Genomic DNA, 26,752 nt, shown 5'->3' with positions numbered 1-26,752 from the left:
AGAAAGGGTTACAAATCCATTTCCAAGGCTTTGAGACTCCAGCGAAACAAATTGAGAGCCATTATATACAAATGGAGAAAACTTGGAACAGTGGTGAATCTTCCAAGGAGTAGCCAACATAATCAATGACTCATCCAGGAGGTTACAAAAGCAGTTCTTAGTGAAGGGTGGCACAACCAGTTATTAGGTTTAGGGGAAATTACTTTTTCCACATAGGGACAGGTAGGTTTCCATAGCTTTTTTTTGGATTAATTCAAGTTATCTTTGTCTATCAATAAAATTTCTTTGATGATCTGAAACATGTTAGTGTGCCAAAAAGGGGGGGGGGGGATTCTTGATAATCGCAATATTTACAGTATATTTACAGTAAGTTACACCCCACATGCACATTAGCCAGTGTGCAGCCTATCCGGTTGTTCAGTGATGACGCGACGAATCCTACTTCCGGGTCTAAAGTAAGAATAATAATAAGAAAACGACATTGCTCATTTGCAGACAACGCTTCCTTTTATTACATGTGATGTTTGTGTCCTTATTTGATGTGAAACAGCCACAGGAAACTATATTTTAAGAAATCCACTATAAATGCTGAAGAAACTGTGGGAAGCAGGTGAGTACAGGTACACACACACAGTATAAAACTGATGAACATATTTGTGATTGGCCACAGACAACTGAGATTTCCTGTTAGCTTGCTTCACTTTAGGCTCAAAGTGTTCACAGCACACCGTGGTCAGCGCCATGTAGGCTTCGGGACGTGCTCTGATTCAAGAGTTATTCAAACTTCTTCAGGTGGTTGTAGAGAGACTGGACGTATGTAAACACACACATGGGGTCTGGCTTGTCCCCCATCTCCAGCATGTCGTCCACCTCGATCAGACGCAGACAGTCAGCCTGCTCTCTGAAACAGAAATAAAGGTGAATAAAACAGAAAGCAGTTCAATAAGCAATAAATGTATTTGCATATAAACAAAAACTAAAACAGCCGCTCTTTTTTTTAAAGCACATCCAAATGTGTACGACTGTAGATTATTATGTTTTATGAGCAAATCAATGCAACGTAAAATAGGAGTAAACTAGTGGCTGTTGTTGCCAGTGTCATGTTTACATAGTTCAAAGTTGTTTAGGATGTAAGCAAACAAAAGAACCCTCTCATGTAATTTTTTTAAAGAGTTAATAAATGTAATGAATAAATCTCCAGTGGCCACACCTTTGACAGTGCTGTTATTCAAAGGGTGATCTTCACTACACAAACAAAGTTAATGATTTATCAATTATTATTAATTTCATGACTAAACTATCAATTAGTGATGAAATCTATTTGTTTGGGTATTAAATTTTCCCTTCTTTTTCTTGTAACAGTCATGCTAATGCTGAAAGTGATGTTGAAACAGGAAGTACTAGTGGGATTCTTGAGAGAGGATGCTTCACTATGGTAACCAAGGAAACAAGCCCACAAAATAAGTGGAAAAGGTTACATTTTAACCAAAACCATGAACGTCCTTTTAGTGCTTAAACTGATACATTTATCTTCTTCTTTCAGCTGCTCTCTTTTAGGGCTCGCTACATCATCTGCCTCCATCCCAACTTGTCCCACTGACCCCGCCGTCTGTCTCCAGACTCTTTCCTGTCACTGGTGCTCAGTATGAACCTGCCTGTGTTTGAATCATTATTAACTGACAAATTAGACACTTAGCAATTAGCACTGTGTTTGAAAACATTAGCAAAACAAAGCAATCACTGCTATGATTTCCTATTGGAGCCATGCTACGTAAATGAAATAAGTCAAATTTAAAAAAAAAATACATGGATGGAAAAACTGTAATCCAGAAATCATTTTTAGAGTGATATTCATTGAGAATAAGGTTATACATTTATGGGGGGGAAAGTCCAATATTCACTGAGACTCTTTGAATTTACTTCTCACATGTAAGGCTTTAAAATTCCAATCTCCCTTGTGTTTTCTCACAAATTTATGACTTTATATTTCCAAATATATCAAACTTTTTTCCCTTAATTATTTTAATCCAGTAAAACCTGAACTGAATTGGCAGAAAATTGTAATTTTGTTTATCAAGCCTTCTGTAAGTATCAGAATGCATATATTAGTTTTAATTTTTGTAATAATTGCTATAGCCAACCACTTGGGCAATTTATTCCTCACAGTTTTTAAATCTTAAACAAACCAAAGTAGGTTAGAGTTAAAAATTACACTGATGATGTAACGTTCTCATAAATTCATGCATCAAACACGATACACTTGACGTTACAGGGTTAAACCTGGTAAATTTAGTTTTTTGTTGCAAGAGTGTCACCTCTCCTGGCTTCAGCAATTTATTATTCCACCTAAAACAGACCTTTTATCACACTGCACAGTCACTCAGTGGCTCTTCGAGCCAGCTTACTCTGCGGTGGTGAAGGCCAGCTCCAAGTTGTGTTTGCGGTTTGAAGAGTCCAGAGAGTTGTAGTCAAACTCCAGAGGGAAGAAGGAATGGACCAGGGCGCAGAAGGCCATCCCATCGCTCCAGCTGGACGAGAAGTTCTGAATGTCTATGTTCTGAGAGAAAAACAGTCATGTGTTTCTTTTTCATTTATTTATTCACTCAGAGCAAAGCTGGCAATATTCACTAATACACAGTATCTCTTCCTGATGAAATTACCAGCCAGAAAGCTCAAGAGGTGAAGACCGCCCGTCCATAAAGTTCAATCTTTGCTTTGCTATGAACCTCTTTATGGATACAGCTTATTAACCAAGCTTTCTAGCGGTAGCTGATAACTTAGCACGCAACCTGAAAAAGACTTCATGTTGGCAAATCGAATGAGTCCAGAGTGCAGCAGCCAGAGGTCAACCACTGGTTTGCCAGATCCCATTCTGACGCCTTGAGATTGGTGTTTTCAGATCAGTGCTGAAAGCAGTGTCTTTACTGTCTTTAACTGATGTTTTGCAGATATGTGACCACTAACCATGTGACGTTAACTTGTCCACCATTGTAAAACTCACAGTGACAGTGTAAGACCAAGTGACAAGAAAAATTGCCAACCAACTAAGTGATAGGCGGAGGTTGATGCAAAAATGATTGCCAAAGCCTCTGTCACACAGATCTATAGATTAGCCCCCAACCATCTGGAAACTCCTGTTGCTAGCGAAAGGTATGTATTCTCCAACTGGCTGGCAAAAATGACTGCAGTCATAGTTTGAATGGAAGTGATGGACGTCTCTAAAACACCGTCTAGCTACACTCCAAGCTGTAGTGAAACTTGAAAAAGTGCAACACAGACCAAAAACGCAGACAATTTGCCTTCCAAGTAAAAGCTCCACCTTTTGAAACATGTTGGTCGCAGCACTAAAGTGAAACTTTTATTTTGAAGGTGAACCTTCTTGATTTACGGTTTGCATTGCACTATTTCAAGTTTTACTATTGCTCAGCTACTTGTTAGTAAGTATTTGCAGACAAACACAAAAAAACTAAAGACATCAGGGGCAATCTGGTCGCAATTAATACAACCACTAGGAAGATTTTTGTGAAAGACCTTCTTTGAACCTAGTTTCACCCAGTGAGAGCCAGAAACCTCCAGGAAATATTGTCAACCTATCAGGGAATATACACATTTTTCCACAGCACCAGTGATTGTATCACATCTAAAAAAAAAAAAGGGCTTCCCATTGAACTTTGTGATTTCCTTCCTCTTTGGAGCTAAGAGTCCACCCAAACACAAGAGATATCAATGGAAAGACCAGGATGTCTTCTATTTATTCGATCAGGACTTATTAGGATAGCTCAAATAAGTCAAAAGATATAGACCAAAAACAAATGTCCATTACAGAGGACATAAATGAATCGGCTGGTTCTCAGGAGGATATGGCGGGCAACTCTGGAACAACCTCAGTGAGACTAAAACTTATCTCCCCCTGGTGGCTGTTAAAAAGAATGCAGGTTCAAGGCATTTCCACAGATCCATCTTTTCCATCTATCTTTTAGATGTCTGTCGTCCAGAAACCAGTGGGTGACATCATGGTGACTACACCCATCCTTTATATACAGTCTGTGGAAATAACCATCAGATACAGTACTGGAGCAGAATGGTAGTTTTATACCTTTATTTTTCCCCCCAGCTGTCACAAACAATGAAGCTATTCAAATGTTCAAGTTTTAAAAATAATGATAGAAAAATTAGTTTTAGAGCTACTAACTGGAAGAGAACAGAAATGTATATCCAGCTTGTCATACCTGATAGCCAATGGTTTTGGAGCGACACCACTCCAAGAGGATCTGTTTTATACCACTGGCACTGGACACGCCAAAGCTCTGAGACCGCTTCAGTTTAGGCTTCGAGTCTTTTGGCCTGTTGGAGACAAACACAGCTTATTTTATGGCAGAATAAAGAGTGACAAAAGGTGAAAAAGCAGAACTTATTTTGTATTCTGTTACTTTATAGGCTCTGAGTTCATCCTCTCAAACAAGGCTCGCTTTGCTTGAGCGCCATTGGAGCGTGGAAGCGTTTGGGACTTCATCACGTCCTGCTTAAAGTCGCCCCCCACTGGCTTGTTCGCTCTCCTGTGGAGAAACAGCGGACAACAACACGAAACATCAGGATGGAGTTGGATGAAGTTTGACTGAAGCAGCCATTCAGATTAATCAGGGCTGTTGATCAAAACTTACTTCTCCAAATTAGGTGAGAAGCCAGATTTTATGATTGATTTGGAGGGAAGTAATTTTTCTGTAAAAAAAAAGGGGGGGGGGGGTGGCAACAAGTGATGAGTAGGCATAACCAGAGAGAACTCACAAGCTTCTTTTATCTGTTTTAATAGGCCTGAAGAAGCTTTACCTGCAGACTGAGGGAAGCTCACACTTCTCTTTAAACTGGGGCTGGGTGTCTTAAGTACTGGCACTAAATTGAAAACAAGAGTCAAGAGTTAAAGGAAGATACAACATAAAAATAAATAACAGGTAATAATAACTGTAAAAATAATGGAAATAGGAACAGATGAGAAGCAGACGGCCTCGGTCAGACTCACCACGTTTAAAGGGATACTCTCCAGGTTTCACTGCAGCGTCCTGTGAAGCTGAAAGGCTTGAAGACTGAACCGTTAAAGCAGACGAAGAAGACTCCGTGTTGGGTTTGGTCATGGCAGAGAGAGGCGAGTGGGGCTTGGCTTCACTGGTGTCTAAAGAGGAGATGAAACAAAGCGTGTTTTAAAAATTGGGGGCCAAACAAAACACCGTTGCTGATACTTCGGCAGTGCACGCACCACGTCTAAATGGATATTCGCAGCGCTTTATCGTCGGTGACTCTGGCATCGAAGGGTTTGGCGCTGAAACCGCTTTGGGATCAGATTTAGATGAAGCAGGAGTGTCAGAGCTGCTTTTGGTTAACACTGTGAGAGGAAGATGGGGGAGAGTCTGAGACACAGAGGCTGACTGATCCTGGGATGCCTGGGGCCTTTGTTCCTTCGCTCCACCTGCACAGATGGAGATGATACAGCATTAAAACAGGAAAGAACCTAAATCACTAAAAAACCTAAAGTGTAAAACACTTAAAGACACTTCTCCACTGTTGGGTTCACAATGGAAAAAAAAGTCAAGACTAGGTTTTCCTGAACCCACACAGAGCCCTGATCCAGGCCTGACCACAAGCTTTAAAGAGGAAAGTTTTCATTCTAATCTTAAAAGCAGTGTTTTGCATTTTTCCCTCTGAAAGCAACTGAAACCGTTAATCAAAATAGTTGCTGAATAAATGTTTGTCAATCAGCTAATTAATAAACTAATTGCTAAAGTTTTAATACAAATATGTTACCTTGAAATCAAAATGATTTAACAAACATGACATCTTCTTTCTGTAGAAATGTTTTAGACATAATTGTAAAATATGTAATTCAGACAAAAACTAACTCTTACTTGTGACATTGTAGCATATGCAGGAAAATGTTAGCGAAAAAAATATGTTCACAGTAAAAATATGTCTACATATTATGACGGTAAAAATTAAAATGATGTCTTGTTTCTTAATTTACAGCCACTAACTGTTTCTACTACGGAGATCTACTGTTTTGGATTTTACAGTTTATTTCTGCTGCCATTTTAAAGTTTTTTAACAAACTTTTTTTTACAGTGTCGGAGCTGGCTGTGTTAAAATATGTTCAGAGTTTCTGTGTGAAATCATCTGTAAGCACCACATTTTTGATGATCCTTTTCATATTTTGCATGCTGTAAGTGTGATACAGATTCTCTGCTGCAGGAACATTTTTTACTACAGCTGTTCCTGAATGTACCCAGGACTGAGCGTAAACTTAGAGGAGATCCTGCTTTTGCTGTAGCAGCTCCAAAACTGTGGAACAATCTCCCTTTAGAGATTAGACAGGCCTCCTCTCTGCCTGTTTTTAAATCACTCCTGAGAACCCACCTCTTTACCCTGACCCCTGACACCGTGTGAGATGTTGGTTTTAGTTTTAGTTTTATTTTAGTTGAATCTATGTTGCTCTATCTTGTTTTTTAATATAGGGCTGTTTTAATTTTTCATGTATTAGGTGTTTTATTTATTTATTTTTGCTGTTTTCTGTTATTCTATTGTTTTTAACTTATTTTCTGTACAGCACTTTGGTCCTGTGCTGGGTATTTTAAAGTGCTTTATAAATAAAATTGGATTGGATTGCATTGGATTGGATTTACCTGATGATCTATAATTTACTATCTAAATAAAAGGAAGTCGTGTGGTTAAGCTACAGCAGCGCAAACTGGCACTGATGTTATTTCGCTTATATTTCGCTTCAAGCTCTAACGAACGTAACAAGGTGGAAACATCAGCATGTTTGTTGGCATACCATCATAAAAAGGGGGAAACTATTTTTTGTCAATTATTTAATTAAGTTTTGTGCTAATGCTAGCTATTACCTTTGGATACTTCATGCTAGACTCTAGCATGAAGTATCCAAAGGTAATAGCTAGCAGCGTGTATTGCTCTAGCAGCTAGAGCAATACACACTGAGTAGCTTTCAGTGTTAAATTGAATGATTACCTCTAAACAGCTGTCCTGTTAGAAATAAATGGCAGCAGTGAGAGTAGAATAAATAGATCAAAAGATTAAAGGTATTCTGCAGTGCTGCTCTCTTGCTGTTCTTCTCTCTCCATCACCCTTTGCTGTCTCATTCTTATTTTTAAAATCTTTTTTGGGTATCTTTATCCCCTGCTCCTCTGATGATGTGTCTGACTGAAGTAGGCAACACTCAGCAGGCCAATTTTGAGCACATGAACGATGAAATTACACATAGAGCGCTCAGAGCCTGGAACAGAAAGCGTACCCGTTGTCTCTTAGTGTGACTTTAGGTTTTGTCGAGCCAAGAAAAAAAAGAATGGATTTGTTGAAAGTACTGCACCTCTCTGTCACAGTATAGGGGTGCAAAGATCGTCTGATACTGCTGACACGGATGCTGCCTCACTCTGTTTTCCTCACTTTGTCGTAGGTGAGTTTGTTTTCGCTGATGAAATCATAACTAAGCTAAAAAAAAGGTGGATTTTGTAACCAACAGAAAGTTAAATTGATCCAGGAGTTTGCTGAATACCTACGGACCGTGAAAAAAGACGCCACCTCGTCAATGAATTAAAACTAAAGAACTAAAAATGACTTCATGTGTTTATTTTGCACTTCATATATTTCATGGTATCAGCTAAATTGTATATCTTGAATGACAGGTGAACTTCTGCTCTCTGTATTTAAAATCAAGGCCACTTATGCATAGACATTTTCATATTTAATTGAGGACTAAATTCCTCCAGGCGCCCTGACCTGATACTTTTTGTATTATAAGGTGTGTCCATGTCCTGAAGGTTAGCATCCTAACAAATAATCATAAAGAGAAACTAACTGACCTCTTATAAAAGGATATTCTCCGGCTTCGCCTGCTGCTTTAGGTGCTGCAGACTGAGCGGGTTTAGCTGCCTCTGAACTGGCTCTAGTTGTCATGGCCGTCACCGGAAGATGAGGCTGGGGTTCATCAGCATCTGAAAAAGAAATAATCCAAAGTCCAAATGGAAGTGATGGCTTTTGTTGTAGTTTGTTGTTGTTGTCAGTAGTGTTCGGTTCACAACAGCAGTCGTCTCAAGGTGCTTTTTACTGTAAGGTAAATTGTCTAGTCTACAATATTAGACAGGTTCCCCACATGGAACTTCAGAGTTGGCTTTTGACACTGAAAAAAAAAACAAAAATTGTGCATTTACAGTTGCCATGCCATGCTAAGGATTTGTTTGATAGCACTCATCTCATACTCAAAACAAGACGAAAATCCAAGAAACTCAGTGAAGATCGAAGAAGGAGAATTGTAGATTTACACAAGCTGGGAAGGTCTCTTTGATTAATTTCTAAACAACTGCAGATTCCAAGGTTATTAGTTCAAAAATTCTATATAAATTATATGGATGTCCCACCAATGTGCCGAGAGAGAGGAAATTGGTTAGGATGTTCATGAGGAAGCCAGGAACCACCAAGGCTCAAGCCTGCCATGAACATGAAACTGTTGGAATACCAGCACCTCTGTCCACAGTGAAACGGTGCAGAGAAAGAAGCCTCTGCTCCAAAAACGATTCCTTCAAGCTTGACCCAAATCTGCAGCTGCCCACGTCAAAAAGCCAACTGACTTCTGAAGAAACGTTTTATGGTCAGATGAGGCAAAGATTAAGCTATCTGGCCACAATGACAAAGAAAGGGTGAAGTTTACAAACCTAAGAATACCGTACCAACTTTCAAGCATGGTGGTGGTAGCATCATGCTCTGGGGCTATTTTGCTGCCAGAGGCACTGGTACGTTATAAACAGTGGATGGAATAAGAAAAAAGCAAAACTACCTCAAAATAATTCAACTTCACCTCAAATAAACAGCTGTATAGTTGAAACTGAGTGTTCCAACAAGACAATGATCCCAAGCACACATTAGAGCTGGTTAGCTAAGATTGAGTTCCTTGAATGGCCTCGCCAAAGATCAACCTCAACCTATTGAACATTTGTGGACTATGCTTAAAGACAAAGTCGATCGTGGGAAATCAACCAATTTAAATGAATTTTACCAAAAAGAGGGGTCAAATATTCAGTCGTGAATGTAAAGAAGCTTGATGGATATCAAAAGCAACGTGCATTTAACCAAATATTAGTGAGCATGTATGTATAAATAAAAGAACAGATAAAAAAGAAACAGCACTAAAAAACACAAATTACCATGACTTTCTTCCCCAAGATTAGTGTACATAAACTTCTGATCACAACTGTAAATACAATCCACTGCAGTGCACAGTTTTACAGCTCAGTTTTAATGCCAATATAAATATCTGCAAGCGCAAACAACATCTGGGTTTTATGGCATGAAATAAGATGGAATAAGTATAACCAGTGAGAGGAAATGCATTTTAAAATGGGATATTTTGGATTCTGTGAGGTATATACAAAACACTGCAAGCAAAATACAGAAAAATATTTGGTTTTGTGGATATCATTTCGGGTTTTTTAGACTTGCATGCATTTACTTTGTTCCCTGGTATTATTCAACGTCAGTGTAGCAGATGAAACATAAAAGCTCAAGTTTGAGCTGAAGATCACTTTAAATGTCTTTCTGTAAATCCAACCATAAAGGACATGAACTGACCGGGCCTGCTGGGCGTTTCCACAGATGAAGACTCTGAGGTCGGTTTGGTGATGGCGGTCAGAGCTCGGTGGGACTGAGGAGCAGCTTCTGCAGTCTGGGTTACATCAGGGTCTGCAGAGAACACGAACCCAACAATGAAACCAGCTTGAAGAGTAAAATGTCTGGATGTGCAGGTGAAGCTGCCTACCTTCCTGTTTCTCTTGCGCGGTGGTGGCTACATGAGCGATATTCTTCTCCCCTCTTGCTTCAGTTCCCTGTTTAGGTGAGGCAAAGAAGTCAAAACACCCACTTCTTTTATTTCGATGAACAATTATAAACTAACATTATCATTACTGAGGATTTTTTGATGATTAAAACATTTTCAGGGTTCAATGATCACTTTGAGGGAACGTCCAATAAAATCATCGTTGCTTCATGTGGCTGTGTTTGTAAGAGTGGAGATATTGGACATTAGCATTTTGGAAAGCATGAGGGGGTGGGATGAGGAGCAAATGAGTCGATCATTTGCATGTTAAACAAGTTATGCAACATATACAGTGTTTATATTGTGTTTATACATTTGCGTTGGTAACTTTATTCACTGGACCTCTCACAGTTTGCTTTTGTTGTGCACAGCTAAAATTAATTTTAGACCTTTATCACTCATCGCAAACTTGTTTGTGTGTGTGCGTGTCTGTGCTCACTTCTCTGGATGTGTGATCTTCAGCTGTTAACGGCTGACAGCTTCTCCTTTAATGACAGCTGTGGCCAACAAACCCGTGTTCCCACTGAGAGGCTATTTTAGATTTTGCAATCAGCCCCTTTGCAAGAGTTTCCGCTGCACTCTTCTTACGTCCCAATATAGCCCCAAATGGATGCTTTGGAAACGAGAGTTAGGTTGAGCAGCTTCAACAGCACCTAAGTATATCAGCACAAAGCTTTGGCCTGTATTCAGTCCACCTCCCACCCCGGAGCCTTTTGCTTTCCAGAGACGAGCAGTGCTCATAGCACAGCGTATATATCCAGTCTGTCATCGAGAGGGAGATTAGCACCATGATCATCTGAAGGCTCCACAGTAGCTGATGTCTGACTCCATCTGACCCTCGATAGTATCTGCAACCTCTAAATGGGTTTACACCCAACAACCTCCTTCTTAGAAACATGCTTTGGTTAGATACCAACACACAAACACAGTGGTGGCTATCCCTTACAACAAAGAAAATAAAATTATAGGTTCAAACCTCCTGGTCAGCTTGGGCTCAAGTTTGCAGGGGGTGCTCTGGCTTCCTCCCCGAGCCCAGTGATTTACCTGAATTAGCTGAAGGTGTGGATGTGAGCATGAATATCTGTCTGTCTCTGTGTTAGCCCTGTGATGGACTGGTGACCTGTCCAGAGTGCACTACACCTCTCAAACAGTCTCAAGTGGGATGGGCTCCAGCCCCCTGAAAACCTAGCTCTAGAAAAATTAACAAGATGGATGAATGGATGCAAGCAATCAAGCTAATGCACTTTTCTTAACGATAGATTATAACTCCCTTCTGGAGTTCCACTCAGCTCTATATAGCATTTTAACTTCTTTAACCTCATTGTTTTGGTTTAATAACCTTTTGATGCTCTCTTTAGTTCCATGTATCAGTCACTTCATTTTCAACGTGCAGTGAGAGTTACTAACAAGCTGATTCATAGAAAACTCATGCAAAGCATTTTAAAAAGTATTTATTAAGTGTGTGTTTAGATTCTTCAGATATCTTCCAGTCGTGTTGTTTCCAGTCTGCCGGGTGTTTATAGGTATTATTTAAGAAGTTGAAGTTGAGTATGAACATCTGGTGTTGACAGCAGAGATTTCCTGCTGGTCACTAAAGACACTACATCTTAAGGCATGTGGCTCTGGCAATAAACAATAACTACTTGAATGACAGCCACTGTTTTCGAGTACAGTCTCTCATCCGAGCGTCCATGGAGCCAGATTTATTTTATCCAGTCCTACTAACTGTTTATCCTGGATAATATGAAGAGTGACGGCAGATCAAGCAAGTTAAGAAGCCATCTCTGAGGCTGAAAAAAGAAGACTAAGTTGAAAGAGGCTGAAAACTGCAGGTCCTCTAGTGGCCACTTGGGGTTGCCTCCAAAAGGAAGTGAAACCCCATCAATCTCTTTACATCAGAAATAAATAGTCTGGTGCAAAAGAAGGGTTTGATGTTTATAGCTAATTTTAGCTAACTTTACTGGGGGGGATTTTCTTTGAATAATGAGGCTTAACATTAGGGGCGTGGCCACCTTTATTGACACTGACACTTTGTTATTGACTGCTGCCACTTCTGGTAAAAAAATTCCACATAACAGCCCCCCAAAAATGCGGTAAGTCTGCATATCCATATCCAGAACACAGTGAGTGATTTACCGTTAGTTACTTCCATCTTTTATATACAGTCTCTTTGTTAAAGTTGAAAATGATGGAGTAAAGAATCATGTGAGATCATTTAAAAACTTGGGGGGGGGGGGGGGGGGGGGGGTGAACTGCTGTGTGTTAGACTAGTGGGGGATCAATGTTTGGGAAAAGACCAGGTGACCTCAGCAAACAGAAATGCTGGCAGGGCGAGCACTTTGGCGGGACAGCTGGTTGTCTCTCTCAGGGTTTGTGCTGGGGGAGAGTTTATCCGACAGGGATATAGATGCAATTCAACTTTCCATTAGGAGATCTGAGACTTGGACTGGCGGGGAAACAAGGTTCCTGAGTGGTTAGAGGATGTGGATTTATTTATACACCTGTCATCAGAGTGTGCATGTGAGTTATATCGAACAATCCCCCCTCGTACGTGCACCGAGGCTGCCGTTGGAAGCGTGTCGTGCAGCGTGCCATTCTTATTTGTGCCCTTTTCATTAAATCCGCTTCGCCCTTGATTGTGCATCAAGCGATCACTTCAGCGTGATTCTCTTGCTTGCATGTTTGCTGGTGCTTATGTGTGCTAGAAAGTTGCAGTTGTTGGTGAGCATGCAGAAGCTCAGAAGAGCTGCAGCTCTCTTTTGAATCGCAAAGCCAAAAATACACTTGCCCTTTGGAGGACCTGCTCTTATAAAAGCGGGTCATGAGGATGAGAAGGCTGAGAATGGGGGGTGGGGGAGAGGGTAAGTGTGTGTGTTTGTGGTGGGGTTAGTTTCAAAAAGGATGATTACACAGAATCTCATTAGTGCTTAAATTAAACTGAATGGTATTACTCTGTTATTACTGGACTATTAACATGAACTTATTATGCTTTTTCTAAACTTCTGTCATATGTGTTTATACATATAGTAATAAAGTTTTAAATACTGAGATCAGTGAATGTAAATGTAACCCCTGTGAGTGAAAAGCTCAGGCTTCAATCTGCTCCAAATACTCAATTTCAGGCTGTTTTTTTCTACTCTTGGCTCTCTGTGATATCAGTGACGATGGATGTCCTAATATGGTCATCCCAGATACACAGCTCTGGCTCCAGCTTTTCTAATCTTTTGTTTGTGAGGGACAGCCAATCAGAAGAAAGCTTAATTCAACAGGATTAATTCAATGGCTACACCAAAGCCCTGTATAAGATAAACCAGGATTAATTGAACTCTTTCCCCCTTAAAGACACCTTAGTATATAATCAGTGATAACCACTAGACCTCTGTCCTCTTTACAGTGTAGAGGGCTTACTATAGATCCCTCAGCTGTGTCCTCTTCATGAACAGAGATCAGGTAGGCTTACTTCATCTGTTCTTTTAAGGGTTATTTGGAAAGGAGCAGTTTTCATGATGCAGTCATGGCTGCATAAAATGATTGTACACAAATGTGATTTCTGTTAAGAAGCATCCAGTTAAGAGGGATGTTGCAGCAATGCAAAAAGAATTTTGGAAGGAGCTCAGAGCATTCATGTGGAGAGAGTTTGCTTAACAGCGATGCTGGACGGGGTCAGGCGTGCCTGTCGTTGAGTTCGTCGGTGCCCTCCAACACTAAAAGCTGTCATTTGTGAAGGCAGGTGGCATATAATCGCATTTCAGATGGTTATTTTACTACAGCCTTAAAATACAAAAGCAGATTGGGGGTTTTTCAGTTTGTCTTTGCCAGTTTTTCTTATTTTAATTTGATGTATGTGTGTTTGTGTGTCAAGGTTAATATTCCTGAAAAAAAAAAAAAATTAACTTTGGAGGTCAACCCCAAAGGGTCACACTCCACCTCTGGTGAATTTCCACACACATGGAGATGAGTTGTCCAGCTAACAAACAGATAACAGAACCCATCACCCAACCTTGTTGGTGGAGATACTACAATTGTTGCTGCTCTATAACCTGTATGAATGTGAAGAACCTTTAGGCTAGGGACACATTTCTTGGTTCTAGAAGCGTCTTAATTTGCGACTGGAGTCACCTAATCACCTGTCAGCAGGGTGACAAGTGATGCAGGCTGTAGCATGCAGGTAAACAGTCTATGTGGAGAGAGAGAAAAGAGAACTATCCTTGAAATCCTGGCTACGCTATATGACAAAGTTTATCTGGATGTGTAAACAATAAGTAGATTAAAGAAAAAAGCATCAGGCTTTTTGATTTTATGTTTTTGAAGTCTTCACACTCACAAACGTACCCCTAAAGTCTTCTGTGGTTCCCTCATGTTGTTCTTTTTAATCATCTGAGACCACTGCCACTGCTAATTACTGATCTTACAGGGTTGGACATATTCTACTACGTATTTCTTTATTCAGTGGAAATACAGGCTGAATACTCACATTAATCTCAGCATTTCTCTTTGCTCTCCATGGAGGAGGGGCTGGGGTAGCAGCTTGGCTCGATCCTCCACTGAGCCCAGACGCTTCGTAGGACGTGGCCTGACCCGGCTGGTTGTTTTCAGAGTTAAACAGACCCTTCTGCTCCTCCTGGCTCTTGGATTGAATTTGTATATGGCCGTTCTCTAGTCTTTGCTCCTTGCTCTTCCCTTTCGCCTCAGTCTTCACCCCTGAGAGACCCTCCACCAGGTGGCTGAGGGCCTCCAGCTTGGCCCTGAGCTGCAGGTTCTCCTCCTGGAGTCTGGTAACTGCCTCAGCCAAAGGTCCATTGGAAATGCACATTTCCTCAATCCTCTGCTCAATGCGATGCTTGAAAGCACTAACGTCCACGTGCACCTCCCTTACAGCGGCTTCTAGCGTGGCCTCGAAGTGAACGAGAGCCTCGTTCATCACTGCCTCCTGACCCCGCTCTGTAGCTTCATCCATGGTTTCTTCAGCAACCCTCAACGCCCCTTAGTTTCAATCCAGAAACGGGGCCTCAGCAAAAATCTCTAAAGCAAACCTTCAACTTCTACCCTATCCCCTCAAATTAAACCAATCAAATAAGTCTGCACTCTCTTCTCACTCCTTCTAAAAGTGTTTCAAGGACATCCGACGTTTTCCATTAAAGTTTTTCCAGTAAAGTCACAGGACGTTTCAAAAGGAGGTTGCAGACAGACTCCTTTGACCGCAACTCACTGAAGTCCCATCAAGCTCCATGGAGGATTTCTCTCAACATGCGTGTTCTCTTACTCTTCCCTCTCATCTGGCCAAAGCAAGAGCAGAGAGTTGTTATTTATAAGTCATGGAAAACTCGTGCACAATGACATCTTGGAAAAAGAGATTATGTGCTGCACGGGCAGATCGTTTTCTCAGTGCACGTAGGAGATGATCAAATTAACCTTTCAAAGGAATTCAGTTGAAGTGGCAAATGATTTTCTGCCACCCTCCTCCGTGGCAGGGCATCTACTACTGAATTTTCCTGGACGTTTTACCCTCCCCGCTGGCCCTGCTGCCCAGCGTGGTGTATGAGCTAAAATGTGCCTCTTCAGATTGGGAGCAACAGGTTTGTGTGTTTATTTTGGGACATAAAGGGGACGGGAAAACATGAAACAGGAGGAGGGGCCAGAATTGTTCAAGTGTTTTGTCTCTGGGGGGGTTGGCGGTCCTGGTGGGGGTGATCACGGTCCTCATTGGTACATTTTTAAGCTTTATGAAATCATAGTTACTTTACAGTAAATGAAAAATGAAAGGATAAGTCACAAGTAATTTTATAATTTATGCTTATATATTGTATAATGTAGCTGATATGAGATAAATGCAAATTTTTTTTTAAATGTTTAGTCACAATGAGCAATATCCCTTAAACAGCATGAGCTTACAGCTAGAAACTCATCAGGGTTTTTTTGCCTACGCTAAAATAGCTTTTTGAATTTTGTGACTTTTTCTGTGTAAACAACTTGCTCAGACTAAACCTGTCTTTCTGACATTTGAGCGTTCTGCAGTTTTTATGCTATGTTGGCAAAAAATATCAAATATAACTGTCACACTGTCCTTCCACTGATAGCTTCATTAGTGTAAATGACATTTTCTGGTGGTGTAATATCAGTTGTTTTTAGAAAGAAGAGAAATAAATATGCACATTACTGCACTTTGAACTGTGGTTTTTTTTAATTTTTTTTTATTATTATATTGTATGTAATTGACTGTTTTTGTTTTTATTTGTCTTCATCGGTGGAATTTATGGGCTGATCCAGCCTGTACAAATACAACCTCATACTACCTCAAACTTCATCTTTTTGTTTGCCATCCCTTCAGATATCATAAACAGTATATGAAAAAGAACTAAAAGACTCCTGAATCAAAATCTGTGACAGAAACAGTAAGTGCGATCAATTTCTAACCAAAAAAAAAACATAATTTTTTTTTAAGCCTAATTTAAGTTCAAACTCAACAACTAAAATAAAAAATAAATAAATCATATTTTACCCACAGTTCCATAGATGCAGATTTTATGTCACAGTAAACTTCAAATTAAACTCATTTTAGAAAATGTCCCAAAATCATTTAAAATTACTTATATAAAAAAGGGCAATTTCTTATGGTATTCTGTTAAAATATCTTTGATTTCTTAACAGTGGTAAATGACTTTAAATGTAACTTAATCTCCATAGCCCCCACATGTAAAGAAGCATATAAAATATGCTTTATTTTAAAGAAGTCCAGCTTTAATGCCTTAATGTAGCCTCTACAGTGCAACTCCAGCAGCTCAGCTTGAGCCAGCAGCACCTCTGGGTGGCCATAATTTTACACTACAACAACATAACCAAGAATGGGCAGAAGTAATGTCCAATAAATAAAAAAATAAAGCAGAGACTTGTTCAAAACAGTCTACCAAATCAAATTTATTGAATTTTAAAGGGGTGCTCTGAATTCACAAGCTGCAACAATACATGACTCCTCATATTATCTCATAAAACACTCCAGTCTCATTTTCAGATAGGAAATGTCCTCAACCCCCCCCCCCCCCCCCCAAAAAAAACAAAAAAACAAACGGTCACACTACAAAAAAGAAAGGACAGATACATCAATCCTGATATACATGTATGAAAAATTAGAATGTTATCAAAAATAATGCAGGGCAGGAAGTGTTAAAGGTTGTGAAAGTGCTGCATTTAAGTCAATCAGGAAGGGCCAGTGATATGGACAGAAAGATTTCAATCCAAACTTCTAAAACAGACACATCTCGCTAAATCGATGAAAACACTGCAAACAAACTTAAGCCTATGAGAGACATTTGAATGGTTCAAGTACTAATGAAATACTATAAAATGCAAAATATTAGAATATTTATTACATAAATGCCATAATTTCAGCAGGATCAAATAAAGTGTACTGAAGACATGTCTATATACGTGTGGTGGTTTGTTTCAGATTGTTTAAAGTATGCTCTTCCATATTTTCTGTCATCTATTTTCTTTGCTCTTAACATGACCAAAGTTTGAATAATTATGTATAACAGGATCAGTTTTGCTTTAAACATTTGGTTTTAAAATGTTTTTTTTCCACACCTGGCTGTGTATGATCTCATTGGTGGACATCCCTAATATGGTAAGTAAAGAAGCCCCACCCACTTGTGGGAGGGGAAAAGTTCATTTTAAGGGGCAGGAAGTATCACTGCTCAAGAGCCAAGTATACAGCATATACTAATTATTTTGAACCCTGAATCATGCAAAGTAACTTGAGAAAAACATAAGAATAGAAATACAGACGAGCATCACAGGCCAACTTTATACCTTCTGAAATCTTGCTTCTATTAGATATGTCTTAATGATTGCTGTGAAGACCAAAAAAAACTGAAATATAATTTCTCTTTGAGGATGACAACAACAAACATGACAAATACAGCCACAACCTGTAAACACTGCCTGCCATCTTAGCTCTTTTTTTAACTGAGTTTTTATGGGTGTCACAAATAGATTTTTCACAAGGCACTGGAGACCAGGTTTGGTTCACTGTCCACAGATCAAAATCAGTACCAGCAACACAGTTTTCCTTTTTGCAGTGCTCAATATTCTAACCCGTTCAGTATCTTTATGGTTAAATATATTTTATTGACATCTCATCAGAAGAAACAGCAAAATATTGTTTTCTAATGTTAAATTTACTCCCAAATCCAGCACACACAATCTTCATCTAAATTGACGAGAATATTTGGTTAGAATTTAAAAACCCATCGTAGCTTTTAAACCAACAGTTTATTTTAAACCTCCTCCAGCTCCAGTCAGAAACAGAAGGTTTAAACCTGATATATGGATATGTGAGACTAAAGAAAGCAGCAAACTACCACATCCTCTGTCACAAGACCTGAAGAGACCCCACTGTCCTCATTTGTATTTCAAGAATCCACAACTTTGACCTTTAAATAACATAAACATGACAGTAACATAGAAATTGGCCGCTAAATTCTCTCTTTAAATAACAAATTAGTAGCCAAAGCTAAATTATTAGCATGGAAACTTAACAGTTTGCGAAAAGACATTTAAGGGCTAACTTGAAGCTTCAATCACTCACAGTCTACAGCCACTCAATATTATAGCACTGTTGTGTATGTTAAATGATTAACATGGAGTATTCTGTCTCTAACAACAACATTTAAAAAAAAAAAAGAAAAAGGCAGCTATTACTCAGCATTATGTAGGACTTTGTTAGCTTTTATCAACACTGGCTTATGCTAGCATAAGAACATTAGCCTAAGCCAGTATTTGCCTATGCTATTACTAGCTTATAGTGGTTTATGCTAGCATTACTTTAAAAAAGCATTAGCCTATGCTAGTGTTAAGCTATGCTACCCCTAGCATACAACGGCTTATGCTAGCATTATTTTATAGCAGTGTTTGTGTATATTAACTTGAAATCATGCTTACCATCTGCTGCCACCAGCTTATAGTGCATTCCATTGTACTTTAAAATTAGAAGTCAGAATTTTCAGCTGGCCACAGCACCCTGACATCACATTATCAACTTGAAAAGTCTGAGCAGCCCCAACAGGGCTGACTTTATCCAGGGGAATGTAAAAAGTGATAAAACTATGAAACTTTTAATGTGCACTGCCACTAAATAAATCATATGCAGAGCACTGCTCAAACTGTATGCATGCAAGTACAGCAGTGGTACATTTCCCTGTATTGCTATTGAAGCATGATTCTACCTTACCAAGGAGCAACACAAATCCTTTTTTTTTTCCTTGCTGTTATGACTTTACTACTGGAAATGACATCACTCCCAGCTCAGACTTCCAAGACAATAGAACGCACTATACTGGTATTAGCCTATGCTACCACTAGCTTAGACGAGTGTTAGCCTATGCTAGCATTAGCCTGGTCCAATGGATCCAGTGTTGTTCAAAGGTGGATTAAATGACCATATTCCCAGTTTAACCATAGAACAGGTGTTCCAAGGTTAAAATACAACCTTACATATAAGAAGTTAATATGATTTTCGTATTAATGCGTCCAAACATAACATTAGCAATGACTTTTCAGCCACTGTGCTAAAAAGATAAAGCACATTGCTCCCAAAAGGTCTAGGGTCACTTCAAAATGCTTTTGTCTTAAAACAAAGTACCTTTGTTGAGAATCTTTAGGCTGCAGTCGCAAAACAGCCAAAGAGAAATAGCTTTCTTCTGAAACACCTCAAGAGTCAATTGATTCACAGTTTGTATAAAACAGAAAAGCTGAAAAAAGCTGCCTTGAACAGAACAGAAACAGTGAAAAAGTTGTGGGAAAGCAAGAGGACAAGTACATCAGTGTCTAGTTTGATGAACAGAAACGTCTTGCTTATGTAATTATCAAGGAGATTAAAATGATAAAAACCTTGCAGTTACACTGAAGTAGAATTATTAAAGCAATGCCTGGTGATTGCACTGAATTTTGCCCAGAGGTTAGGCATGCAATACCCTTAACTCGGGGATAACCACTTTGATTTCAAGCAGATTGCACCTGGTGGGAGGCATCTATTAAACATAATTAATAATTTATGACTAATGGGGGTCAATTGTGCTTTTCCTGATTTTCTGTCATAACAATGGTGCTCATGTTAAATGTCGTTCAGACATTTTTTTTTTTAAAATTTACCCTTGAATGTTACAGAACAAGGATGATTTTGAACCGTGAATCATGCAAAGCTACTATGGTGGAGCCCATGAATAAAACTATGGAGCTAAAAATTAGCTTTTCCCTTAATTAACAAACTGATCCCAAACTTCTGTCCACTTTGTGTGAACGCAGAGGCTTTCCTCCAGTACATCCCAGTGTTGGTGAGCTTATAGAGAGGACGACAAAATGGGAGGTTAGTTAGGTTTTTAGTTGGGGTGACATGTGGGTAACTTTAAGCCATTAAGACAAGACTGAAAAGAATCTGACTATAGTTACTGCAATCAGTCTTTGGTTTACCAACCCTTAGAAGCTGAACTATCACAAGCCATGTCAGGAGGCATAAATATGAGAAAAATCTGAAAGGAAAACTGATGCTTTGAAAAATATCACATAGAAATAAACAGCACACTGTGATCCTCTTCAGAATCAGTCTCATAGCTTCGTCATCTTACAGTAAACCGCGACATTACACACACGGTTTCCTAACAAGTTCATCAAACCCTGAGCAAAGAGGATGAATTCATGGTCTTCTATAATCAGAGCGTACTTAGTGATAGATGTAGAAAGATATGCATTTAAACTACTCATGATTTCATGTGGCAGTGATGCTCTCAAGCAATGAAAGTAATGTGGCTTGTTGTCACCTGGCTATGAAAAAACAAAAATAAATGAGCCAATAGGGGATGAAAAACGGTTAAAGGATTTGAGGTTTTGAAATTGGGGTCAGTTTTATATAAGGATACTGGAATGTTTATATATTTTAATTTTTTAACATTTTAAAACATCTTTCCCACGCTTTCAAAACTAAGACTGAATTTTATTAGTGAAGCCACTAAACTTCAACATCCTGTTAGCAGAGAGGCCAAATCCAGGCCAAAAAAAAAAGCTTCAGAACAATCTTCTAAAAGTCCTCTTAGGAAAAAGTCAACAAGATGGCATTTATGCAAGCTATGAAGACAGGCTCAACTTTAGGGTATCACACAAAAACCCCAAACAAACAAAAAAAAAGCACACACTTTCCCACAGCAAATTCTTTCTGTTCCGTCCCCTCCTCCAAACACAAGAAAACAAATGTACCTGTCAGTTTTTTCCGCTACATTTCGCGGAGGGTGAGGTCACGCTGGCTGAAGACTTGAGATATTTAATCTCAACTGCACAGCCTTCAGAGTGGACAAGCAATGGATGGGCCTGACAGCAGAGGGCGGCAGAGAAGAGGTGAGGGCTCATTCTGCTCCGCTAGCTTCACAGAAAACCAAGAGATGGGGCTGAGTTAAAATAAATGAAAGGAGCAGAAACAGTGGGACAGTAACTTTAAGTAGAGTGGAACTTATTGATTATAACTGCAGTGAAAGTGGAGACTTTAAACCAGCTGTTAGACTCAAGCCCAGTTTATTAATCTCAATCTCAGAGGTCATCCCAGAAGCAGACCAGACACTGAGGACATTTAAGTGGGGAAGAAGATAGTCCACTGAGACGCGTCTTCTTCAGCGTAGGGTGCTGAAACAACAACGTCCTATTATTAACACCTCCTTGCAGTGTAAGAGACTAGATGCACTCCATTTTTTTGTGCGTGAGAGTTGTAAAGTTCTGAAACCTGAATCTGGGATAAAAACATTCACAATTCTGAACTGTAGTTCTGTCTTTAGCATGAATATAAACACCTTGTGTGTAAATACATGCTGAGAAGCGTGGTTTTACTTGCATAGAGTTAAGGTAGCCCAGACTCACTGCCTTAACTGGGGATGGATCTGATTTTTTTGGGATTTGGAGAATGTTTAAACCCTCTACATGTATGTAAAAAAAAACAAAAAAAAACAGCTGATAAACTGATATCGTAATTCCTTTAATACTATTAGAATCATCAAAAGAGAAAGTGGGAGAAATTCAGCTGAAAGATGCAGAAAAGCAACACAAAGAGCGAGGAATGTTTGCAGTAACAAAAGCACCCTGACGCACTCCAGCCAACCTCGACAAACAAGCCCATCATTCAGCTGCCCGGCTCGCCTCCTCTTACCCAAACTGCTGCTCAGCTAACAGGCTTCTTCTTTAACTCCCCCCTTCACAACAAGTTGTGATGATCAGACTCACAGAGGGAAAATATTTGAGCTGTCATGCAGAATGTGTTTCTAACACGAGCAGTCACTTTGATCCCATCAATAATCTGGGCAAAAGAGTTCAGAAGCTTTCTGTGCTCCAACTTGTACTACTGTTACATTATGTTTTATCATTTATACAACAGCTTGGCGGAAGCTGCCAAAAAGAGGGAGACAACAATTTAGATTTTTAAGCAAAGACACAAAAACTCTGGATTAACATAAGGCGGTTTGCTTCATGCCTGTTAGCTGTAAGCTGCGCGACGTTCCATTTAAATGGATTTTTAGTGAGTTTTGATTCAGCTCTAATGTGTCCATGTGCACTAAAACAAACTAACAATGAATATGAAGTTATTTTTAATCGTTACGCAATTATAAATAAATAAAAAAATTAAAACTAAGACTCAGTAATAAGACTGAAATGTAGAGCAGAGATAAACACAGATTCCTAGAAAACTGTGCAAAGAGCACATCATATGAGGGATGGGTGAGCTTGATATGACCTGATGTTAGTTCAGTTATACATGCACCAACATTTGTTTTGCATAGACTGAATTTACAGGAAACAAAAAAAGGACATTTAATGCATAATACGCAGAATTCTTTGTTTTCTGATTTGATTAATTCGTAAGAAGTTTCATTTCTTTCATAATAACTGGAATTTTGCACAATAAAATGATCCTCTCTATTCTAGTCAAGATATATATTTAATTTAAGTGATAGTTAATGTAACTCTAAAAACCCCTATGTGATGAGTGCAACCCCTGATACACAAGTGCATATAAATAATCTGAAGTATTTGTTTGATTATTTGTGGTTTGTTTGGCCCGATGAGCCACACCCCTCCATTTATCACTCTGACCTTGCCCCTGAGTTCAGCTGGGAGCCGCTTGACCTTCACCGGGCCTCATGGTACCTTCCACATCACGCCATCAGACTGGACTGAGTGACGTTTAGAGGCAAAAAACAGAAGCATTGAACAGAAGCCCCCACCCCCCAAAGAAACCATACCTGGCATAAAGTTCACTGGTCTAATCTTACTGTTCACCTCGGTAGGGGCTTGTTTCTATTTTTTTTTTTTTTTTAATCACTCACTGGAAGTCCTTTCCTGTCCACTCACACCTTACCGTCAACCTCAAGGTGAACAAACGTCAGGTTTTCTTTTGAATTGATCCAACTTTTGTGTCAAGAATCATAACTGGTGAGAAGAGCAGGATGTGTAGCAACAAGGGAAAAATGTCCCAAAAGGATCCTTAGTTTGAACCCATTTTTTTTAAAGTTCTTGTTTACCTCTCATTTGGTTATTTCCTGTTTTACTTCCTCTCCCGTCTACCCCTTTTCACCCCCCACAGCCAACCCTCGCGTCACAAAATTATCAAGCTACAAGCTGAGAGCTCCTGCTGTCGCAATCTTGGTATTTTAAAACCAGATGTGATGAGAGAGCGGCGGAGCAAGTGATCACATCCTGGATAATCCTTCTTTCAGGCCCTTAGATTGACTATAAAATTTGACCCTGAAACTAGCGCTTGAGCCCATAAAGTCGTCAGGAAAGCATTGCGGTCGAAGAGAAAGTGAGGTGAGGGCTAATCCCTCCCTCCAAGTCTTTCTGCACCCAGAAAAGTCGTCTCCTGGTGGCCAATTAAAGACGGTGTGGTACTTTAGTGCTGGCGTCACTTATGTGGTCGATGCTCCCCATTTTAACTGAGAATACAAAACAAAAGTTAAGCAGTTACAGTTTGGATCCACTGCAGGAGAGCCACCACACATCGAGGAGGAACAAGTAGAAGTATCCAGAATTTAAATTTAGGAAAAACTCCATGAGAAGATGACCTCGACCAAATTTAAACCAGGTATGATTTTTTTTTAAAATTTTATCTGCCTAGGAGCTGAACTTCACACCTAAGAAAAAATTATTTCAGGGCAAGACATTACAATATTACTGTTTTCTTTAAAAAAAAAAAAAAAAAAAAAAAACCCTGTGTGAGAGAGGCCATTTCTTAATCAATCATGGTGTCAAAAATAGTTCCCTACAGATAATGGAAAACTATAAACCTGAAAATGAAGGGTGGAAACACTGATGAAAATAAGAGTGTAGGTAATTGCGTGCACTATGAGAAACTGGTGAAAAGTCAGAGGCTATCACATTAACCAGGTAACGATGTAACTGCTTGGTGACGCGTATTCCTCATTTCCTATCTCTGCTAATACTGCCTGAACTTCCATGCCGCCCACCACAGGCCCCAATCCTTGTCACCAGCGTGACAAATAAAATGATCTGAAAAGAAATCCAACTATCTGACATGTTACTCTTAAATGAAAACCAGCCATAACACCCACAAACATACACTGTAACAGGACTTTCCAATCAGCAGCTGTAAACAGTAGGAGTAAGGATCGTATCTCCTCTTTAGTTTCTGGTACGTTTGCTCCACATTTCACTTGCAGTGCAGCAAACATGATCTTTTTTTTTTCCTTCTTCTTTTTTCAGTGCTGTAAATGTATTCAGACACAGTGAAGCACTTCAGCGAGATCCAGGTCAGAGTCACATCCCAAAAAAATTAAAATCACTAAACTTCAGTAGTAGAGTTAGATTGGAGGTGGAGAGGTCCACGTAGGCAGAGGAGTTGGTTGAAGTGTGCGGAAAATGCCCGGGAGTTGTGGAACGAGAGCAGGCAGTCCTGGTGTACTACAGTACGATGGTTGGGCTGAGCGTTAGTAGCTGAGTGTGTGGCTAGAGCAAGCGGTCGTGGTCCGTGTATCAATCATCTTTTGAACTGTCAGTGACAGCGGCGGTGTCGGCCGTGGGAGACGAGGCTGGGCTGCGGCTGCGCTGGTAAAGACGGTAGCCCTTTCGGCACAGCAGGACGAACCAGTAGACCTGCGGCGCCAAGATGCACGAGTTGCCCAGGTTGGCAGACAGCGGCAGGTGGAAGGGCACGCTGTAGAGAGGGATGCTGTAGTGACGGCCGTACATCCAGTACATGAACGGGAAGAGGGCGATGCGGCACATGAAGAAGGTGAAGAGGACCATCCCGCCATTGAGCTTGTGCAGCCAGGAGTCCTGGAGGCTGAGCTGGAGGAGAGAAAAGAGAAAAAAGGGAATTGCAGATGAAGAGATGTGTTCAGAGAGCACAGCGAAAACACATTTTCCAAACTACAACTGTTTTTGATGACTCATCCACACATATACATTTGGGTCTGTAAAAAGCAGACCTGTACTCCAATGTGAGGCCAGAGATCTATTAGAGATTACCCCAACTTCCTCCCACAGTCCAAAGACATGCATGTCAGGTTAACAGGCATTTCTAACTGGAGACGCACTGATCTGATGTGGCGGTCTGATCCTGACTCACAAAGCTTAGTGACAACGAGCTGATCCACACCTGATCCGTTCATTTCAGTCGCTTTATGACTTCGCAGGCGGCCACCTGCTGGTGTTGGCCAGAGGGGCCGATGGCACGATATGGCAGCCTCACTTCTGTCAGTCTATCCCAGGGTAGCTGCCTCCACCAGTGTGTGAATGAACAGTGGAATTGTAAAGCGCTTTGGGTGCCTTGAAAAGCGCTATATAAATCCAATCCATTATTATTATTATCACACATCAGCAGCAGTCATTAGCAGGGAGGGCTAACGTAACATGGAGGAAGGTAACAGCAAAGCGACAGCAGCTTGGAGCTACTTAACTGACTATATCAGTGGCTTTTATGGCCTCCCCCAAGGAGGTTAGGTTTCAGGTGGATGTTCGGTACTCTGCCTGTAAAAGTGGTAGCTTTGAATGGATTCTGATAAATCTTTGTAGGGGTGTAGAGTAGGGGTCATGTTAACAGTCTATTAAAATATGTCTTACATCTGCAAATGTCTTGAAGGTTAACTTCATGATTTATTGATCAAAAATGGCCAAAAAGCCTTATAACTTAGAAACTATGATTCATACAAGTGTGGTGTGCACTGTCAACATTTAGAAAGTAGTGTATCGAGTTTAAAATGTCCTATTTGACCTCTGACCTCTCCTTAAAGGTCAACCGTTTGATTCAAAAATTAAAGTGATAAAAATGCTATAACACTGCCCAGCAAGCTGCTCAGCAGAGGTTTCTGTTTGTTTATATATTTGTGAAGGTTTTCATTTATGTGTCAGTCTGTGCATGTAGAGCTGGGGACACCGAGGCATTCTCAAACCAGATGACACACGTAATCTCTCCACGGTGTACTGTGTTTGCCCCGGGCCTCCTCCTGGTAGGACACGCCCCAAACACCTCACCAGTGTGACACCCAGGTGTCTCCAGAAGCCCAAAGGAATTAATAGCTTAGTGAATTTATATTCTTGGCGAATTTCATTTTCTTAAGTTTGTAAAGTACCATTTACCTTGAGCCTCACAGTGAGGATTACTTTAACTCTGGCAGATACCTGAATCTGAAAATGAAAAAGTTGTATCGGGACATCTTTAATTGTTAATTGTCCAGTGTTAGACTGGAGACGTGTCCAGGAAGTACCCTGCCTCTCGCCCTTGGATAGCTGGGAGAGACTCCAGAAAAGTTGCTTCAAACTGTGCACAAGTAGGTTACTGTAGTTGAACAATGCAACACTTTTTACTCAGTAACATTAACAGCATTTTGGTGTGAT

General features: G+C 40.0%; 2 protein-coding genes across 4 annotated transcripts in view; both read right to left on the bottom strand.

Moving 5' to 3' along the window:
- Nucleotides 1-484: 484 nt before the first annotated feature.
- On the bottom strand, nucleotides 485-21,781 carry LOC113030676 (smoothelin-like protein 2). 2 transcript variants are annotated; one of them, XM_026182329.1, is made up of 13 exons: nucleotides 18,809-21,781; nucleotides 14,346-15,147; nucleotides 9,815-9,881; nucleotides 9,628-9,738; nucleotides 7,866-7,997; nucleotides 5,252-5,461; nucleotides 5,018-5,167; nucleotides 4,828-4,890; nucleotides 4,662-4,719; nucleotides 4,431-4,556; nucleotides 4,230-4,344; nucleotides 2,406-2,557; nucleotides 485-901 (listed from the first exon to the last, which is right to left on the bottom strand). In XM_026182329.1, the coding sequence occupies exons 2-13, from the start codon at nucleotides 14,826-14,828 to the stop codon at nucleotides 775-777; spliced, it is 1,794 nt and encodes a 597-aa protein (XP_026038114.1). In that variant the 5' UTR covers nucleotides 14,829-15,147; nucleotides 18,809-21,781; the 3' UTR covers nucleotides 485-774. The 2 variants fall into 2 exon arrangements, with proteins under 2 accessions (XP_026038114.1, XP_026038115.1); XM_026182330.1 differs by lacking the exon at nucleotides 18,809-21,781 and adding an exon at nucleotides 15,284-15,420.
- Nucleotides 21,782-21,860: 79 nt separating this feature from the next.
- tlcd3a (TLC domain containing 3A) overlaps nucleotides 21,861-26,752 on the bottom strand; it is a 52,715-nt gene continuing 47,823 nt past the window's right edge. For both annotated transcript variants that reach the window (XM_026182334.1, XM_026182333.1), the window contains exon 5: nucleotides 21,861-25,204. In XM_026182334.1, the coding sequence (XP_026038119.1) occupies nucleotides 24,890-25,204 (315 nt within the window). In that variant the 3' untranslated portion in view covers nucleotides 21,861-24,889. The remainder of the gene's footprint in view (nucleotides 25,205-26,752) is intronic.

Source organism: Astatotilapia calliptera, chromosome 10 (genome assembly GCF_900246225.1).
Source record: "Astatotilapia calliptera chromosome 10, fAstCal1.2, whole genome shotgun sequence".
In the NCBI taxonomy this organism is placed as follows: Eukaryota; Metazoa; Chordata; class Actinopteri; order Cichliformes; family Cichlidae; genus Astatotilapia; species Astatotilapia calliptera.
Note: the sequence above shows the minus strand (reverse complement) of the source record. Positions and strands in the feature narration are given on the sequence as shown.

What these genes read in the sequence shown, in the direction of transcription:
- LOC113030676 (XM_026182329.1), bottom strand. Translation starts at nt 14,828, where the DNA reads ATGGATGAAGCTACAGAGCGGGGTCAGGAGGCAGTGATGAACGAGGCT. An exon ending in AGAGTATCCCTTTAAACGTG is followed by an intron (nt 4,891 to 5,017) that starts GTGAGTCTGACC and finishes TTTTCAATTTAG; the next exon opens with TGCCAGTACTTAAGACACCC. An exon ending in GAGCTTCCCTCAGTCTGCAG is followed by an intron (nt 4,720 to 4,827) that starts GTAAAGCTTCTT and finishes TTTTTTTTACAG; the next exon opens with AAAAATTACTTCCCTCCAAA.